General features: G+C 41.3%; 1 protein-coding gene across 3 annotated transcripts in view; it reads right to left on the bottom strand.

Annotated features, from left to right (window-relative positions):
- LOC148875042 (sister chromatid cohesion protein PDS5 homolog A-like) overlaps positions 1 to 20,831 on the bottom strand; it is a 186,999-nt gene that overhangs the window by 151,288 nt on the left and 14,880 nt on the right. For all 3 annotated transcript variants that reach the window (XM_088966387.1, XM_088966386.1, XM_088966389.1), the window contains exons 2-3: positions 19,218 to 19,421; positions 18,846 to 19,027 (exon numbers count right to left, since the gene is read on the bottom strand). In XM_088966387.1, the coding sequence (XP_088822513.1) occupies positions 18,846 to 19,027; positions 19,218 to 19,421 (386 nt within the window). The remainder of the gene's footprint in view (positions 1 to 18,845; positions 19,028 to 19,217; positions 19,422 to 20,831) is intronic.

A 20,831-nucleotide genomic window follows, 5' to 3' on the forward strand; every position in this document is an offset into this window, starting at 1 on the left:
TTTCCAATCACATTAATAATATAATAACAGGTCTGGCCGAAACTAGGGTTGACTTTTTCCTAATTTCGAACCAGACCTTTTCTCTTCTACTTCCTCTTTCTTCCTTCTTCTTTCCTCTCCTCATTCTTGCTGTTTACTTTATAGCTAACAAACAAAACAGACTTCTAGGGCAGGCCGAACTTTAACATGGTATCAGAGCCACATCAAACATATCAGACCTGCTAGAATTCTGTTTTCTGCGCATTCAAACTAGGGTTTCTCTTGGATTTCTCAGCCGTTGGTTGGAGATTGGGAAAAGGGCTGAAAAGGAGTGATCGCCCTCTTCCCTTGGAGGTTTCTATGCCTCCGGTGGTGTCGTTGGTGATTGGTTGTTGTGGTTTCTAAGCCCTCCCCTAATTAATGTAGGGCTGGTGCGTGTGGTGCAGTGGTGTTTCATTCCTTCATGTGGTTGACCTTCAGGCGATGAGGTAAGGAATTTTTTTATGCATATTTTCTATTATGAAACACATGAGAGGTGTGGTACAGATCATATTATGGGTTTTCAGATTGCAGTATGCTAGGGTTTATGCTAGAGTTTATGCTGGTTTGTGTGTGATTCAAAGGGAAGTAGTGTTTACTTAATGGTGAAACTTCCGGTAGCTGTAGAGTAGGGTTTGTGCTGTTACAAGTATAGCTTTCAGCCTTTGTCATTGCTGAAATCAGTGTGCAGATTTCAGTGAAGTGTCTGTGTGCAGTGTGCAGCGTGTAGTGCTTAGGATTCAGTGATAAGGGAATTCGGCAATGGCAGATAACAGTGATAGTAAACCTAGTGTGATGATATCTATTGACTACCTGAATGTCCAAATGACCTCCATTAAACTGAATGGGGAGAATTATGTCCCTTGGGCCAAGTCTGTAGAGGTTTTTCTGAAGGCGAAGAAGAAAGTAAAGCACATAAGAGAGGAGAAACCCCCCACTAGTTCTCAGGAGTATGAAGACTGGGAACAGGAAGATGCACAGATTATCACATGGTTGTGGAACAGTATGGAACCCAGAATCAGTGTGAACTTCATGTTTCTTGACACAGCCAAAGAGGTGTGGGATCATGCTAAGAAATTGTATTCTGGTCAAGATAATACAACTAGGGTATATCAACTATATCAAGAATACTTCAATCAGCAACAGGGAAATCAGAGCCTTGAAGAGTACTATGCCAGTATGAGAAATAACCGTAATGAGCTACATGTCTATCACCCTCTCACTTTTGATGTCAAGGTTCAACAGCAACAGAGAGAGCAGCTTGATGTGACTCGGTTTCTGGTGGGGCTGAAGTCTGAGTATGAACCAGTACGAGCCTAGATACTAGGAGGATCTGCCCTTCCATCTTTAGAGGAGGTGTTTGCTCGTCTTCGAAGGACTTCCATTGGATCTATGGTCCCGACAAGACAGGAGAACCGGTCAGCTAACCAGATGCCTTCTACCTCTCTAGATGGTCCCGGCAAGGAGATGGTGAGTGTTCCTCGTGATGAGTATGAAAGGTTTGTTCAATCCACGTCACAGCAGAACACAGCTACCTTTGCACACTCAGTTATGGCTTGTTTGGCATCCGCACCGAACCCATGGATTATTGACTCTGGAGCCTCCGATCACATGACGGGAACTCCAGGTGTGTTTTCATCTCTCACTCATTGCTCAACATCACAATCTATTACCCTTGCTAATGGCTCCACATCATCTATTCGTGGTGTTGGTAATGTTGACCTAGACCCTGTGTCCCTATCCTCCGTTTTATATGTACCTAAACTTCCATTTAATCTTATGTTTGTTAGTAAGCTGACCAAGTTCCTTAATTGCTCTGTTACATTTTACCCCTCTATGTGTGTTTTTCAGGATCTCAAGACGGGGATGAAGATTGGTGGAGGGCATGAAGCCGGTGGACTGTATTACTTTGATGGTGGTGGAAGAACGTCAACAGCCCTTCAGTCATCTATTTCTCCTCTCCAGTGGCATTGTAGATTTGGTCATCCTTCGTTGAAAGTGCTGAAGTCCTTGGTCCCTTCATTGAGTCAACTTTCTGTTCTAGATTGTGAGTAGTGTCAATTTGGGAAACACCATCTTGTTCCCTTTAGTTCTAGGGTTGATAACCGTGTGTCGAGTCCTTTTCTTTAATTCATTCAGATGTTTGGGGTCCTTATAAAGTGATGTCGTATAATGCACACAGATATTTTGTTATTTTTGTTGATGACTTTTCAAGAATGACGTGGCTCTACTTAATGAAAGAAAGAAGTGAATTATTTGCCATCTTCCAGAAATGTTATGCTGAGATCCGCAATCAATTTGGTGTTCACATCAAAATTTTCCGTTCTGATAATGGCCATGAATACTTGTCTTCATCTTTTCAAGAATACTTGGACCAACATGGCATTATACACCAAACTTTATGTACCTACACCCCACAACAAAATGGGGTTGCTGAGAGAAAGAACCGACGTCTTGTAGAAACGGCACGCTCACTCATGCGCCACAAGAATGTTCCCAAACCTTTTTGGAGTGATGCAATGCTCACCTCTTGTTTCTTAATTAATTGGATGCCCACGTCTATTCTTGATGGTCGTTCTCCTTTTAGTGTCTTGTTCCCCAACATGTCCCCGTTTTCGCTTCCTCCTCGGGTATTTCAGTGCGTCTGCTTCGTCCATAATCTGGGTCCCGGGACTAACAAGTTAGATGCATGATCCCTTAAGTGTATCTTCCTTGGCTATTCCCGAACTCAAAAGGGTACAAGTGTTACCATCCCAGTTCTCGTCGTTCTTTGGTATGTGCTGATGTTACTTTCTTCGAGTCTACTCCGTTCTTCGTGGGGTCCGGTGATGCTGCTTCCTCCACATCACCTCCTCCTCTTCCCCTTCCTGTGGCTGATCCTCCGTTGGTTCTAGTCGTGCCTATGTCTTTGCCTCCGGTGCCACCATCCGTTGACCGTCCATCTATCTGTCACGTGTACACACATCGCCCACGTGTACCGGTTGCGCCTCCTCCGGCTTCATCACCGTCGACAAATCCGGCTCCAGATTCGACACCAGCCTCCGACTTTGATCTCCCTATTTCATTACGAAAAGGTAAACGCACCTGCACCCTTCACCCTATTTCCAATTTTGTTTCCCTTACTCACCTCTCCGCCTCATCGCCTTGTTATCCTCAATGGTTGTTCCTAAGGATGTCCAAGAAGCTCTTACCTCTCTAGAGTGGTGTTGTGCTATGGAAGAAGAGTTTTCTGCCCTCCATCATAATCACACTTGGGACCTCACCGCTCTTCCTCCTTGGAAGCAGGTTGTCGGTTGTAAGTGGGTGTATACCGTTAAGTACTTGCCAGATGGTCGTGTTGAGCGCCTAAAGGCGCGGCTGGTTGCAAAAGGGTACTCCCAAACCTAAGGCATTGACTACACAGAGACATTCTCCCCGGTTGCTAAGATAGGGTCAGTTTGTGTTGTCATCTCCCTGGCAGCTATGTATGATTGGCCTCTACATCAACTAGATATCAAAAATGATTTTTTGCATGGTGATTTGCTCGAGGAGGTCTACATGGAGCAACCACCAGGGTTTGTTGCTCAAGGGGAGGATGGTAAGGCATGCAGACTTAAGAAGGCTATATATGGACTTAAACAGTCCCCTCGAGCATGGTTTGGTAGGTTCAGTGAGGTGGTCAAGAAGTTTGGTATGAAACAGTGCCAAGTTGATCATTCTGTCTTTAGTCATGACTCTCCAGTAGGAAAAATACTATCAGTGGTGTATGTAGATGATATCGTTGTGACTGTAAATGATAAAATGGGCATTGACAGATTGAAGGCATTCCTACAGGAACACTTTCAGACAAAGGACCTTGGCAAATTGAAATACTTTTGGGGCATAGAGGTAGCAAGATCTAAGCATGGCATTAATTTGTGTCAGAGGAAATATGTGCTTGATTTACTGGAACAAACAGGTTTGTTGGGTACTAAACCGACTGAGACACCTATGGAAACAAATACGAGGCTGAGCAGTGATATAGGTGAAGTATTTGAAGACCCTGGCAGATACCGACGTCTTGTAGGCAAACTAAACTACCTAACCATTACTCGGCTAGATATTTCATTTGCAGTTAGTGTGGTGAGTCATTTCATGCAGAAACCTTTGGTTCCACATTGGAATGCAGTGCTAAGGATTGTGAGGTACTTGAAAGGAGATCCTGGTCGTGGGTTACTGTACAAAAGTGGCGGAAAACTGGAAGTAGAAAGATACATCGATGCTGATTGGGCAGGTTCCATGTCTGATAGACGGTCTACCACAGGCTATTGCACCTTTCTGGGGGGTAACCTGGTAACGTGGAAAAGTAAGAAGCAGACAGTTGTGGCAAGAAGCAGTGCAGAAGCAGAATATAGGGCCATGGCACATACTACTTGTGAATTAGTGTGGCTAAGGAACCTTCTACAGGAGATAGGATATGACATCAGCACTCCAATGAAGCTCTGTTGTGACAATCAGGCAGCGATTCATATCTCTTCCAATCTGGTGTTTCATGAAAGAACCAAGCACATCGAAGTTGACTGTCATTTTGTGAGAGAGAAGGTGCTGAATGGAGTGATAGAGACTGCATATGTTAATACAGGAAATCAGTGGGCAGACTTGTTTACAAAAGGTTTGAGTCGGGGGAGAGTCGACTACATATGTAACAAGTTGGGATTATATGATATATACTCACCAGCTTGAGGGGGAGTATTAGTGAAGGGGTATTTCGGTCTTTGTACCTGTTGAGAGTGCTGATGTGTACTATTATGTTAGTTCGAGTGCCTCTTACTTAAATAAGGGCACTTATGTCTTTTCCAATCACATTAATAATATAATAACAGGTCTGGCCGAAACTAGGGTTGATTTTTTCCTAATTTCGAACCAGACCTTTTCTCTTCTACTTCCTCATTCTTCCTTCTTCTTTCCTCTCTTCCTTCTTGCTGTTTACTTTACAGCTAACAAACAAAACAGACTTCTAGGGTAGGCCGAACTTTAACAGGGATGACACAAACTAGCTCACAAGTTGGACTGCATAAGATATATTGGGCCGAGTCATAGTAAGATAGATTAGATTAGACTATCTACCAGTTGATGATAGAGAGTAGGATCTTCAAGAGGGGAACCATCATCCTTACTAAGTTCCAGATTAATTTCCAACTGAGCATCCAGAGCCATGTAACCAATAAGCTTAGCCATTCCAACAAAATCCATCACATATTTATGTTGGTTAACAAAATAACCATAAAAATTACGACTTACCTCAAGCCCCAAAAAATAAGTCAAGGGATCCAAGTCCTTCATCTTGAAAGATTCACTGAGGAGTCGTTTCAAATCAACAACTCCTACATCATTCCCTATAATGATTATATCATCAACATAGAGAAGAACTGTCATGCCCTTCTCCCGATGTAAAGTAAACAAGGAATGATCTGAGGAGCTCTGGATAAAGCCAGCATCAGTGGTAACAGTCAGAATCTCTCAAACCAGGCCCTAGGAGCTTGTTTGAGGCCATATAGAGACTTCTTGAGGCCACAAACAAGATGTGGATCTATACAATATGCAGGAGGAGGCTTCATGTACACAGTCTCCTTCAATTCCCCATGTAGGAATGCATTCTTCACGTCCATTTGATGAATTGTCTAATGTTTGGCTGCAGATATAGCCAATAGGAGTTGTACTATAGTCATTTTTGCCATAGGAGCAAAGGTCTCCTCATAATCTGTTCCAAACCCAACTCTTTTCAGATTGCAGTTACAAATTAGTCAAAAACAAAGAATCCCTTGAAGCCCCTTGTTTAGCTAAAGAATACGCCAAAGCATTTGCCGATCTACTAACCCACTAAAAGCTAACTGACATGGTTCTTGTAAGCCATTTGACTTTTTTGATGATGTCCCTATATCCCCAAACAACAGTTTCTGGGTCCGATATCCATCCCACTATCACCTTAGAGTCTCCTTCAACTATCAAATTAGGCACTCCAAGTTGGTTGGAAATCTGTAGTCCTTGTACCACAGCTAATATCTTAGTCCTTATAGAGTCTCCATTGAATGGATGAGAGATCCATCATATGGATGAACAAACCCTACAAGAAGGTTGGGCGAAATTTCAAAAATTTCTTTACTCCCATCCGGGAATCCTATTCCCAATTTAGAAAACTGCATTTTCAATGTTCGTTCTTGTAACCAAACCAGACCAAATCTGAAACCAAATTAAGGGAGGGATATACTAGATACAGAATCCATGCAAGAATGCTCCTCCCAACGTAAGTGTTCACGCCCAAAGAGAGTACCAAATCCTTCCTCCACTAAAGATGACACAGCTTAGGGTGAGGCAGGATCAACAGGTAGTTCTTCACCAAGAACTAGTGATGCTTCAACAAGAATCGAATGGGACGGTGAGCACAACTTCTAGATTGTTTCTTCTTGCAAGAAACAATATCAAGATCCAATCTTGATCGAATCCAAGAACTGGAGATCGAACAGGGTGGGGCGGCAAGAGCAGGAAGAAAAAGAGAAGAAGGCAAGAGCAATCTAACTGTGTTGTCTTCTTTCTGTATTCAAGGAATGTGTCTTTGGAGGTTCACCCTGCTCTCTTATTTATAGCCTTAAAGAGAAAATTTCCTAATCCCATTAGGAATTTCCTAATCCAAATCTTTTATTTGGATCTGGACTCTTTAAGTGATAAGGATAATCCCGTATCTTATCTGCAGATAAAGATCAGCCTTTCTAATCAAATTAGGAGTTCCTTTGATCCAAATCTTTATTTGGATCTGGACTCTTTAAGTGGATAAGAATAATCCCTTATCTTATATGTTGATCCAAATCCCAGATCCGCCCCTATTTAATTAATCTAATTAACCCAGATCAAAATGGGCTCTTAGGCCCATTAAGCTTTCAGGCTCACTTCCACTTTAATGCTGGCTAGCTTGTCTCTCTTTGTATGGCGTGGGACCCTATCATTGATCTATACATCAGCCACATGGGTTTAGCCTAACCTCTGTTACAAGGCCTGGCCGAATTCACTGCTGAATACAGTGAACCCCTGAGTCCATCACTATGGGCTCTTAATGGGCCCAACATTTACACTAAATGGTCCTTGGGTCCAACCATCTTATGAAGGCCCAAGGACTATGGGCAGATGCAAGATTAGCCCATCAAGTATAACCCTCAATGGTCTTACACTTAACATCTCAGCTAATAATGATCAAACATTGCCCAACAAGAGAGGGCCTCTCCCTCGGCTGCAAGGTACAGTGTTGCACTCTCTACTCAAATGAATCGCGGGAATTAAAACCTTTTGCAAACATTTTGAAACCATAATATATATATATATATATGTATATCTCTTGTAGGTTGTCAAGACTGCTATTCAGTCTTGATCACTAAGAGATTTCAGGTTCGATGAGAAGAGAATGAGAAGATGTAGAGGAAAGAGTGGTGGAAGAGCAATAGAACACAGAATTTTTAAGAGAAGAACAGAATGTCAATATTCTACCGCCGCCACTTTAAGTTAACATATATAGGTTATGCTAGTTACATGAAAGGACATATCTGCCCTTGGTGTTTACATCATAACTGCTAACAAATAACAAACAATATAAAACTGAAACTAGAAATAACAGAACAAAAAAATAACCACAACTGCTGTGACTAGCTACATTCTACCCTACAAACAGAGTGGGACCACAACTGTGGGGCCCACATCACTGTTCTCTACACTCCCCCTCAAGTTGGGAGTATATGTTCATCATTCCCAACTTGGATAGATCCACCTCTAGCTTCTTTCTTGATACGGCTTTAGTAAGAATGTCTGCTAGTTGCATACTGGATGTCATGTAAGGGAGGCATACTTCTTGAGATGAGACCCTCTCTCGCACAAAATGACGGTCAACTTCAATGTTTTTGGTTCTGTCATGTTGTACTGGATTATGTGCTAAATTAATGGCGGCTTGATTATCACAGTACAGCATCAGGGGCTTCTCATACTCAATACCCAACTCCTCAAGTAGAGATCTTAGCCATAGGATTTCAGCCACTCCATTGGCCATGGACCTGTATTCTGCTTCAGCACTTGACCGGGAGACAACACTTTGTTTCTTACTTCTCCAGGAGACAAGGTTTCCTCCCACAAGGGCACAATATCCCGAGGTAGACCTTCTATCATCAACACTCCCAGCCCAATCTGCATCAGTATAAACCTCCACCTTCATGTCATTGTTGTTCTTGAAAAGTATAACCCTACAACATAGGTAATATCTGGCCGAGTGAGGCAGAGATATAGGAGCTTTCCTACCAGTTGCTGGAACATAACTTTGTCTTCTAGAAGCTCCCCACTCTCGGCACTAATCCTGTGATTCTGTTCAATTGGTGTATCTGCAGGCTTGACACCTAACTTTCCAGTTTCTGCCAACAGGTCTAGGACATATTTCCTCTGAGATATAAAGATCCCCTATTTGGATCTAGCAACCTCAATACCCAAAAAATACCGAAGTACACCAAGGTCCTTCACCTCAAATTCTTGGTGAAGAAGCTGTTTAAGAGACTCAATCTCATGGCTATCATTCCCTGTGACCACAATATCATCAACATATACTGCCAACAGTGTCAAAGAGGACTCCACCCTCTTGATGAATAGGGTATGATCTGACTGGGCCTGTACATATCCAAACTTCACAAGTGCTAGTCTTAATCTATCGAACCAAGCCCTAGGTGACTGTTTCAAACCATACAAAGCCTTGTTGAGCCGGCAGACCTTCTTACCTGCAGATCTCCATTCAGAAAGGCATTTTTCACGTCCATTTGGTATAAAGGCCAGGTGTGACTTGCTGCAAGAGACAAAAGAACTCAAATAGTAGTCATCTTGGCTACCGGGGCAAATGTCTCCAAGTAATCTATGCCATAAGTCTGTGTAAACCCTCTTGCAACTAACCAAGCTTTGTACCTCTCAATAGATCCATCTGCATTATGCTTCACCGTAAATACCCATCTACATCCAACTGGTTTCTTTCCTTTTGGCAAATCAACTACCTCCCAGGTGTTGTTCTTCAACAGAGCATCCATCTCAACTTGCATTGCATCTTTCCATTCGAGGACGGATAAGGCTTCTTGCACTGTTCTTGGAATAGGGACATTGGAAATGGAGCTAAGGTAGGACCTGTAGGTAGGAGATAGACGATCATAGGATAAAAAGTGGGAAATACAGTGGGCTATGGATGTGGTTCAATGTCGTTTCCCTTTACGGACTTCAATTGGAAGGTCAAGATCATCTGTAGGGGAAGTCTCTGTGGGCTCTGGGACTGAAGTATCTGGACCTGGAGCTGCAGATGAGATTGGAGCTGGTCTGGACTGCTGATGATCAGGATCAACCTGCCTGCACCGCCTGTGATAAACCCTCAACTCCTGATCCCGCTGACCACCCTCACCATTGCAGCTTTCCCTCAACTCCTGATCCCTCTGACTACCCTCACCATTGTGGTTCTCATCACCCAATGGAATAGGTAAAGGAACTGCCCCACTCTCACTGCTCTCCCCCTGAAGACAAGAAAGTGACATCCATGAAGACAAACTTCCTCCCGGAGACAAGATCATAACAGCAATAACCTTTTTGAGTTTGTGCATAACCAAGGAAGATGCATTTGGAGGCTTTGGGTTCGAACTTGGAGGGATGGGGTCCGAGAAGCTGAACAAAGCAAGTGCAACCGAATGTCTTAAGGGGAATAGAAAACAAGTCCTTACGTGGGTGTAGAAGCGAAAAAGGAGATCGCATATCAAGGACCCTGGAAGGGACCCGATTAATTAGGTATACCGTCGTGAGGATAGCATCCCCCCAGAAGCGAATAGGGACATTGGAAGTAAACATGAGGCTTCTAGCCACTTCTAAAATGTGCCTATTCTTCCTCTCGGCAACTCCATTCTACTGAGGTGTATGAGGGCAAGAGCTCTGATGGATAACCCCATGATGAAAAAGATAAGATGTCAATGATTTGGCAAAGTATTCATTTGCGTTATCAGATCGAAGAACTTTGATCTTGGCATCAAACTGGGTTACAATCATTTGGTGAAAATTTTGGGTTAGGGAAGGTACCTCACCTCGTGAACGCATGAGATAAACCCAAGAAAAGCGGGTATGGTCATCAACAAATAACAAAAAATATCTGTACCCACCCATGGAAGGGATATGATAAGGCCCCCAAACGTCAGTATGCACAATATCAAAAGAATTTATCACTCTTTTTATTACTCGATAAATAAGGCTTTCTACAATGCTTAGCAAACTCACAACTTTCACACAGTAGTTGAGACAACTCAATAGACTCAAATAAAGTAGGAAACAGACTCTAAAGATCGAAAAGACAAATGACCTAATCGGTTATGCCAAAGCATAACCGGACTCACACTCTTAGAAACAAAAGATAACTTCTCTACTGACTCTCCTGACGAAACCGCTCCCCGAGCAGATAGATCCCATTCGTCTCACGGCTAGTCCCAATCACCTTCTGCGTCTCCAAGTCCTGAAAAACACATCGGTCAGGGAGGAAGGTTACTGATCAGTTCATATGCTTGGTAATACTACTGACTGAAATAAGGTTAGTATCAATCTTAGGCACATGCAAAACAGATGATAGGGACATAGTATCTGAAAGCTTGATGTCACCCTTCCCAGAAATAGGAACTAGGGAGCCATCAGCAATAGATAACTTATCTCTACCAGAAGACAAATGATAAGTAGTAAACAGTGAAGGCAAGCTAGTCATGTGATCAGATGCACCTGAGTCTATTACCCAACAAGGCTCAGTAGTACCTGGAGCTGAGGCATGATAGGCTGAAGCTCGAGTACCTAAATGGGAAAAGGCAGATGTGACAGGGGCTGATGGAGGCTGTGGTGGCTGAGTTGAATTTCCAACCTCCTTTTCTAGCTGTATTGGGGCAGCCCGAACTGCAGCTAAGGTCTCCAAAGATGTTCCTTTTGTGCCAGATGAGGATGCTGAATCAGTGTTCATGGCTACATGAGCAGTGCCCTTCTTGTTTCTTAACTTCGCAGGAACCAAGTGAGGATGCAGTTTCCAACATGTCTCTTTTGTATGTTTGGGTTTCTAATGTTCACATACTACATCCTTCTTGTCTTCCTCCTGTCCTTCTCTGAATCACCCCCTGATTTGGGTGTAGCCGCTACAAAGGCTGATACGGGGTGCATCATAACCTTCCTTGTGGTTTCTTCACTATGTACAAATGAGTACGCCTGAGAGAGAGTCACACTGTCTCTAGTCAAAATCTGCTACCTCACAATATCATATTCTGGGTTCAGTCCCGCCAGGAACTCAAACACTTTGTTTGTCTCAATGTGCTTTCTATGGGTCTGAGCATCTTTGGGACTCTCCCACTCCAGAGTCTCTAAGTGATCAATCTCATGCCACAGGGACTTCAAGGTAGAGAAGTAGACTGATATCGGTTTCTCTCCTTGTTTAAGGGTGTTCACTTCACATTTCAATTCATATGCTCTGGCAACATTAAGGGGTTGGGAGTAAGTTTCTTTCATAACATCCCATATCTCCTTGGCTGTCTTTGCCCACAAATAGTTCAACTAATAATGAGGCTGCATAGAATTACACAACCATGTCATAACCAAGTAGTTTTCTTGCATCCACTTGGTATATGTCGGGTCTCCCTCGAAAGGTTCTTTCATATCTCCCAGGAGGTACCCTATTTTACCTCTTCCACCAATAGCCATCATGGCTGATTGGGCCCATTCCAAATAGTTTGATCCACCAAACTTTACGGTCGTAATCTGACCACCCATCTCAGAAACACCACCATAACTGATGTTCCCAAGACTGCCTTCTGCCTGAATCTTAAACTCCATTTCTGTCAAGTCTCAAAAACAGTACTTGAGTCACCAATCACAATCAAAACAATATAGGCCTGATCTGTATTGCCAGTGTATGTGCACAAAACCGAAGTAATTCTGATCTGAAACCAACTAGCCAACATAGCAGTAGCTGTCCGTAGATCTCTAACCCCCTTAGAACTCTGAGAACAGCTTTAAAACAAAACTGATATGCTAGGGAAAGTTAGGGTTTTAATCAGTCCTGAAAGAAAGCAATTTAGTCGCACAGTCCAAACTATATAGATGAGCTTGCAGTAATAAGAAACCCTAGAATCTGATCGGACCTACCAATCAACTTAAGAGTAGCTCTAGGTAGATCACAGGGTTCAATCAACCACTAGGGCTTGCCGCAGATCACTTTCAAACCAAGGAAAAATAGTTCGCTGCCTTCTAGGGTTACCTGAACCCTAGTCTTCTCTGATCCTTCCTGACCACCAACACTCTGCAACCCTAGCAAGTTTCCAACAGCTGCTAGTACCTCTGGCGATCTCCAAGAATCAGTCTGCGAACTCCTCCTCTTCAGCTTTCAGTCCTAGGAGATTCTCATGTGGTCGGCTGGTATTAGACTCACATGAAAAACCCTAACTTGGCTCTGATACCATGTAGGTTGTCAAGACTGCTATTCAGTCTTGAACACTAAGAGATTTCAGGTTCGATGAGAAGAGAATGTGAAGAAGATGTAGAGGAAAGAGTGGTGGAAGAGCAATAGAACACAGAATTTTAGGAGAAGAACAGAATGTCAATATTCTGCCGCCTCCACTTTAAGTTAATATATATAGGTTATGCTAGTTACATGAAAGGATATATCTGCCCTTGGTGTTTACCTAATAACTGCTAACAAATAACAAACAATATAAAACTGAAACTAGAAATAACAGAACAGAAAAATAACCACAGTTGCTGTGACTAGCTACATTCTACCCTAAAAACAGAGTGGAACCACAGTTGTGGGGCCCACATCACTGTTCTCTACATCTCTATATAAATATATTTTGCAAAACAAATTTCAATAGTTGAAATCAACTGCCGATAGTTTATGTTTCCATCAGAGAGAGTGCATCCCCGATCATTCACTTTGTCCGACAAAGGGGCTGATCCTATCACTATGATCGCCTATTCAGATGAATTCTCGGACTGTCCCAACATACCCAGGTTTTTACCCCCTCTAAGGATCTCATTGATTGGCATATCAAAGACAACCCAATCCGACACCTAGTGCAGTATCATAATCGAGTCTAGGGGTCAGGTGTAACATTCCAGTTTTACTCATCTATCTCCAAAGTCTAGGGCAATATTGGAATTTTGGTCTGGTTCAGGGTTTCAAGAAAACCCACTACATGTACCTCAGGTCTCACCCTGGCAGCTGAGACAAGCCACCCCAACAAACTTGGCGGTACATCAGTGCCAGCCTTAGCAGGATAAGTCTCCCCAGATCTATCCAACGGCTGTGAAGATTATAAACTAACACGAGCCTCATATGTATCCGGTTTAAGGGTATTACATAGAAACACACCATAATAACATGAATCAAATATGTACTTTATTCATTTACAATAAATGTCATAATGTACATCATGTTGATTGGAGCTAAAGGGCATACACTGTCTAATAGAGAATCCCTTGAAGCCCTTTGTTTAGCTAAAGAATCTGCCAAAGCATTTGCCGATCTACTAACCCACTAAAAGCTAGCTGACATGGTTCTTGTAAGCCATTTAACTTTTTTGATGATGTCCCTATATCCCCAAACAACAGTTTCTGGGTCCGACATCCATCCCACCATCACCTTAGAGTCTCTTTCAACTATCAAATTAGTCACTCCAAGTTGGTTGGAAATCTGTAATCCTTGTACCACAGCTAATATCTCAGCCCTTGTAGAGCCTCCATAACCCACTGGACCTGAGAATAAGGACAGAATGTTACCATCCTTATTCCTTAAGATCCCTCCTTATTCCTTGACTGCTCCCATCAAAGTTCAACTTTACAACTCCTTCTGGAGGGGGTAACCAACTTGCTTGTGTTCAGTTTTTCTTGGATGATGTAGAGGCCACTGCTGCCAAACTCCTTCGTAGGTCATCACTAGAGTAATCCACAAAGAGATCAGTAGTTTTTAGCCAAAGCATTGCCCTTGTCAGTAACTCAATATACAATCCTTTATTTCAACAATGTGTTTCCCCTTCTCTTGGAAAATTCAGGCATTTCTTTCCTCCCAAATGGTCCATAAGAGGGCTGCCCTAATACATTTCCACATTACTTTCCCTCTCTTTGTTGGCCAACCAAACAAAAACGGATCAAAAAGCATATTTACTTTAGGAGGCAGGTTCCACCTGTACCCAAATAGCATAAAAACCCAGTTCCAAATAGTTACTGAAAAAGAGCAAGAAATCAGTAAGTGATAACAGTCATCATTCTACACTTTACATAAAATGCACCAATTGGGGGACAAGCATGAATAAGGTCTCTTTTTTTGTACATTGTCCACAGTATTAATTTTACCATAATACACTTCCCAACAAAAACCAGCAATTTTAGGTGGAATTGGCCTTGACTAGACTTATTTGACTGGGAACAACAAAGGGGAAAGAATAGAGCAAAGGGACTTAAAGAAGGAAGAACAAGAGAATGAGCCACTTGAGGTCAAAGACCAAATTCTTCTATCTGGTTTAGGAGGATCCAAACAAACAGAATCAAGTAAAAGTAAGAGCTCAGAGGCAGAAACCGATTCCTCATCCCTCAACCCTCTACGGAACCCAAAATCCCAATTAAGAGACAATAGGAGAATGGGGGGAGAAAGAAACCTCGAAAAAGGCTCATTTTTATACAGGGAAGTAGAAAAAAGAGAGGGATAGAGGTCTTTTAATGGTTGGTTGCCCACCCAAACATCTTCCTAAAAAAGCACAGAATTACCATTGCAGACACCATACCTTACAAACTTGAGAAATTTTGGGAGGATGCCAAAAATTGCCTTCCAAGGTGTAGTAAGTGTGACTCTTATTTATAATCTTAAGCAACAAGCCTAGCCTTGTACCTATCTAGGCTCCCATCAAACTTCAATTTCACAAAGTGAACCCAGCAACTCCCAAAGAGAGAAGCTTTCGGTGAAGCCTTAACCAAGTCCCAAGTGTCATTCTCAAGAAGGGCTTAGATCCCAGAGTCCATAGCATATTTCCAATGTGCAATTGCTACAACCTACTGGTAAGATTTGGGAATGTATGTGGTGGATAAAACAATAGAAAAGGAGCTATGGTCTGGTGAGAAACCACAGAGGTCAGGTGGATGAGAAATTCTAGAAGAATGGCACAAAGTGGGTGCAGTGGGTTCAAGTGGAGGATCATATGAACTTACAAGGATAGATGGAGTGACCGGATCAGCAGTTAGTGGTAGAGAGGAGAAGGGCTTTGAGACCGATGTAGATCGTTGCTTCTTGAAGTAAGTCTGAAGTTGTTGCAAGGGTGATGTTTGGTTGTGTTTGAATGATGAGTAGACTTTGGATTTCTTGCGAAGAATGTAAATCCAAGTAAACCGAATGCAATCATCAACAAAAGTTACAAAATACTTGTATCCCAATCTAGAAATAACTGGAGACAACCATACATCACTATGTATTAAATAAAACGAAACTATAGCATGTTCAAAATGAGAAGAAAATGATAAAATACTAAAATATGACTCTTGCACAAACCACAAGTAATGCATGCTTTATTAAAATTCTTCAAAGAAGTAGAAATTGGTAAACTACCAAAAGCAAACAACTAATCAAGTTTCTTAGAAAAAGGGTGACCAAGGCGTTTATGCCACAGTGCCAGCCATTATTATAATTAAACGATTCAAAACCAAAAATAGTAGAAAGTAAACAAGAAATAGAAATAGAATTAGCCTTCTTCTTCTCAAACTCCAATGCAAACAGCTGACCCAGTTTAAGTCCCTTTCCCTTCACCTCTTCAATTGGTCCTATATCAAACAACCATCAGAGGAAAACAAGGCAATGTTACCATTTTCCACAAGTTGGCCAAAAAAAAAAATTAAGTTAGTGGTTAACTTGGGTACAAATAAGGTTTTGGGTAGGTGAAAAGAAGAGGACTTAGATGAAGATAAGTATAAATCATCACAACTAGGAATATCTAGTTTTTCACCATTTGCAGTAACAATGTGTCTATTAGGGAGATGGATTTGGGATACTGACCAAAGGTAGCCCTCGTCATGTGGTTAGAGGCGCCTGAGTCGATGATCCAAAGGTGATTTGATGAAGAACAATAGGTAGGAGACTTACCAGACATACCGGTAGCAGAAAAGGCAGAAGAGATGACCAAGGACATGAGCTGCTGAATCCTTTCTTCAAACATACCACCGGAAGTATCATTCTATGAAGCCACTAAAGCAATAAAGGAGGAACCTGAACTCTCTATTTAAGTCTAATAAGCTTTATATGATCCTTTCTTTTGATTTGACCCACCATCTGCACTCGGGAAAAATCTTTCTTCCCCTTAGGTTTTGTTGCAAGGAAAACAGCATCTATGTTTGAATCCTTCCTTTCATCAAGTGCAGTTTGTGTAAGAAGCCTAGTTTCTCTCAAGATTTCCCCGAGGATAGTATCAAGATCAGGAAGAGTCCCTCGAATAAGAATATTAGATCTGACAACTTCAAATTCAGGTCTGAGATGCATTAAGAAATGCATAATCTTCCTTCTATCAAAATGTGCTTTTATATACAACACACAATAGTCTGAAGGATCCTTTCCCATATGCACTAGCTCATACTTCGTCCAAAGATTAATAAATCCTACAAAGTATTCTTGACCTTTCCTCTCTCCTTGATGATATGAAAATATATCAATTTCTATTTGGTACTATCTAGAAGTGTTTGATTGTTGATATACCTTCTCAAGGTACTGATACATCTCACATATAGTCTAGTATCCCCTCATAGGAATTGCAATATCAACTTCAACTGATCCGAGGTCCATGATGCAATTTTTGCAATATCAATCTTCCATTGATTAAGGGCCTTAATGTCTGAATCATCTAGTTTAACTATAGACCCATCCAAGTATCCTCAATTTCCCTTTGCCTCAACATTGAATTGAAAATTAAACTCCCACAAAGCATAGTTCGCACAATTGAAAATGATAGGAAGAACATCCATTCTTTCTGATGCCATTAAGAGGAAGAAGAAAGCAGTACAAACTTTCAAAGAAGTAAATAGACTTCAAAATAGAGAGTAGAAAGAAATTCCTTTCAGCCGATGTCCAAAAAGGAAACTGTATCAGTCTGTCGAACCCAGAGATGGATCAAAACCCTTCTAGATCAAATCCGATCCAAACAAAACAACAAAAAAAAAAGATCAATAGTACTCCTCTGGGCGACACCAGATCTAAAGTTTCAGGCCGATATGATGTTCCCAAGCAGATCCGAGGAGAATAGCAGTTCTGGTAGCGCAACAGTCCAGAAATTTGGTCTGTACAGATCAGATTGAAACAGCCCTAGAAAAGATATTCAAGGGCACTTGAAGGTTTCCCAAATACTGTTGGGAGACCACGAAAAGACTAAGAAAACACAGGTACAAAAGGAGCTTTATGCAGAGCAGATTGTGATCTGCTCTGGTACCATGTCAGAGTCAGATCGAGAAAGAGAAAACAGCAGTTTGGTGGGCGTGCCAAAAGTGACTGTCGATACCCATGAAAAAGATATTTATATTAAGATAAAAGAACAAATCTGCCCTTAATATACATATGATCATGGTTCAAAGTATCGATACGATACGCCCCGTATCAGGCATATCGTATCATATCTTTTGAAAATGATACGGTCCAACCCCCAATTTTTTTTAATAATAAAAAATATGCTAAAAGCTTCCCAAAAAACCAAAATTTGAAAAAAACAACTAAAAAAAAATAGAGTTTCGGCCGTTTCTAAGTGCCGATACGATACGGCCGAAACTCGTACCGTATCGATACTTTGAACCTTGCATATGATAGTGTGCATAACAATCTAATGTACAAGAAAGAGTAAAAGTACAAAAAATAGCCCTCAGCTAACTCTCTTTATCCCTACAGATTATAATGATAATGATGATGATAACAACGATGGCAAATAATTTAATATAGACCTAGGACGATGGCAAATAATTTAATATAGACCTAGGATCAAACCACACCCTTTTTCTAACAAATCCAAAAAAACTTCTATAAAATTAATAATAAGGTAGAAAGAGTACAGTAGAATATAGATATACCACCTGGCTTACCCACCCCATGATGACTCTTTAGCCTATCCTGGAAATGCAGGCCCCTAGTATAGGAACACCCAATTTGCCACTTGTCTATAAAGTTTATCTGCTCAAGTATAGCAAATCTTTTAACCAGTCTAAATGATTTGCTCAGACTATTAATTAGAACTGATCTAGTTCGTGTAGATCAAACCCCACCTCCCACCTTCAGCATTCCAACAACTGACTCCTGACCATTGCCTTAAAAAAATGATAGTCGACAATAAGACATTTATTTTCCATTACTAAAACCATTGTTGTTCATAAAAAAGGAGGAAAAGAAAACACGATCTGTAACAATATTTCCCATTAATAACTCTGGAAAATAACTAAGGACATAGCTTGAGCTTTCAGAAAAAGGAAATAGTCGGTTATTGGTGGTCCAATAATTTAAAACAAATAAATCATCATTAGATTTATGAATATTGCTAACTATTGTACAAAACCAAAAGGCATGCTTGATATTACATGCCTTACACAAATTGATAAAAGAGGAATACCAGCACCATGCTCATGGCAGTGTACCTGATTTTTACATCAGGAAAAAGATACCCGACACATGGGATCAAGGAAGTACTTAATTCTTTCTCTTTATGCAATCAAAGGCCAATTCACCAGTACAGGTCATACCACTAGTATCTCATTCAAAAAATCACCATGAATATCTAAAGAACTAAATATACCTGGCTACACAAAAAAAAGTACTGAACATTTCATTCACTAGATCATCACACTCAAGATCCAACATCACAACACATGACCTATATCTTGCAAGAGTCTCCAATATAACAACTCTCCTTCCAAATGATGGGCCATTGATATCACCTAATCCATTAAAAGTACCTACAATCAAGTGGAAAATGTCCTGCAGAAGAGATCAAGCCCAATTAGGTGAAACTGAATTCACAAAATCAAAGAATGGTTGAAAATAAATCAGAACACCCATAGAAATAACAACATGGACGAATCCCTGTTAATACAGCTAAACTTTGTACAAGGAGTGCACCCTTGGAACATCCTTGTTAATATAGCTAAACTTTGTAACAGAAGTTTACCCTTAGAACATCATCACTGTAAGGAGCTACAGGTGCAGTAATTCGGGTTATCTCACAAATGCAGGTTGCCACAAGAAGTTTGACATCCTTGTCTTGATGTTTCAGCAGTTCTGGCTTGACGATAGAATTGAGACAAGGTTGCAGTGACTCCAACATCGATGGTGATGGAGATTGATCCAACTCTGACAGAAAACTAGCAGCTTGCTGCACATTCAAAGGGGTGCATGTCAAGATTAAATCACATCAAAACAGCAACAATAATAAGAACCATATCTAAGCACTGTTTAATTTTTAAACAAGATAAGAATAAATATCCAAAGGGGGCACTTGCTACATAAAGCTAATGAGAAAAGAAACAACAAATAGCGTATGGTAACCATAAATGATATACACCGTTGTCAAAAACAGGAAGCTCACAAACTCTTGGCTAGAAAATGGTTTAGGAACCTGTTTCGACTGTTGCTACAGTAGTCCGAACAGGAAGAGGAGAAGAAGAAGAAGAAGAAGAAGAAGAAGAAGAAGAAGAAGAAGAGAAGAAGAAGGGTCTGTCGAAAATCTGATGGGTTACCCATTCAGTCGACCCCCTTAATCTATATTAGGTTCTAATCATAGTTACAAAGACAGAAATGGCCTTACTTAAGTGTGGGGCAGAGTAACTCTAATAACACTGCCACATAAGCAAGTTACTTAATAAACAGAAGAAGACTAAACTACCCCTATTCGGCACCTCTTAACACTCCCCCTCAAGCTGGAGAATATATGTCATATAATCCCAGCTTGTTACATAGATAGTTCACTTTCCCTAAGCTTAGAGCTTTTGTAAACAAATCTGCCCACTGGTCATTGGAGCCCACATGTTCTATATTTATCTCTCTGGCAAGAACCTTCTCTCTCACAAAGTGGCAATTAACATCTATGTGCTTTGTTCTCTCATGAAAAATAGGATTGGATGAGATATGTAGTGCAGCTTGGTTGTCACGGTACAATTTCATAGGTTTATCCATGTGAAACCCAATTTCTTATAGGAGATTCCTCAGCCACACTAATTCACAGGCAGTGTGAGCCATGGCCCTATATTTGGCTTCAGCACTGCTTCTGGCTACAACCGTCTACTTTTTACTCTTCCATGTCACAAGATTTCCTCCCAGAAATGTGCAATAGCCTGTAGTAGATCTTCTGTCACTCACTGAGCCTGCCTGGTCTGCATCTGTATACCCAACTACTTCAAGTTTTCCTCCTGGTTTATACAATAGCCCACGGCCTGGAGCACCTTTCAGATACCTTACAATTCTAAGGACTACATCCCAGTGAGGTATACGAGGGTTCTGCATGAATTGGCTCACCACACTGACTGCAAAGGAGATGTCGGGTCTCGTGATAGTCAGATAGTTCAGCTTTCCCACTAGTCGTCTATACCTTCCATGATCTTCAAATACTTCTCCTGTATCACTGCTCAACTTAACATTTGGTTCCATAGGGGTCTCAGCCGGTTTTGCACCTAACAGTCCTGTTTCTTCCAATAAATCAAGGACATATTTCCTTTGGCACAGATTCACACCTTATTTTTGACCTGGCAACCTCTATTCCCAAGAAATACTTTAATGTTCCAAGGTC

This window comes from Nelumbo lutea, chromosome 1, assembly GCF_056320005.1.
Source record: "Nelumbo lutea isolate HS-2025 chromosome 1, American lotus-T2T, whole genome shotgun sequence".
NCBI lineage: Eukaryota > Viridiplantae > Streptophyta > Magnoliopsida > Proteales > Nelumbonaceae > Nelumbo > Nelumbo lutea.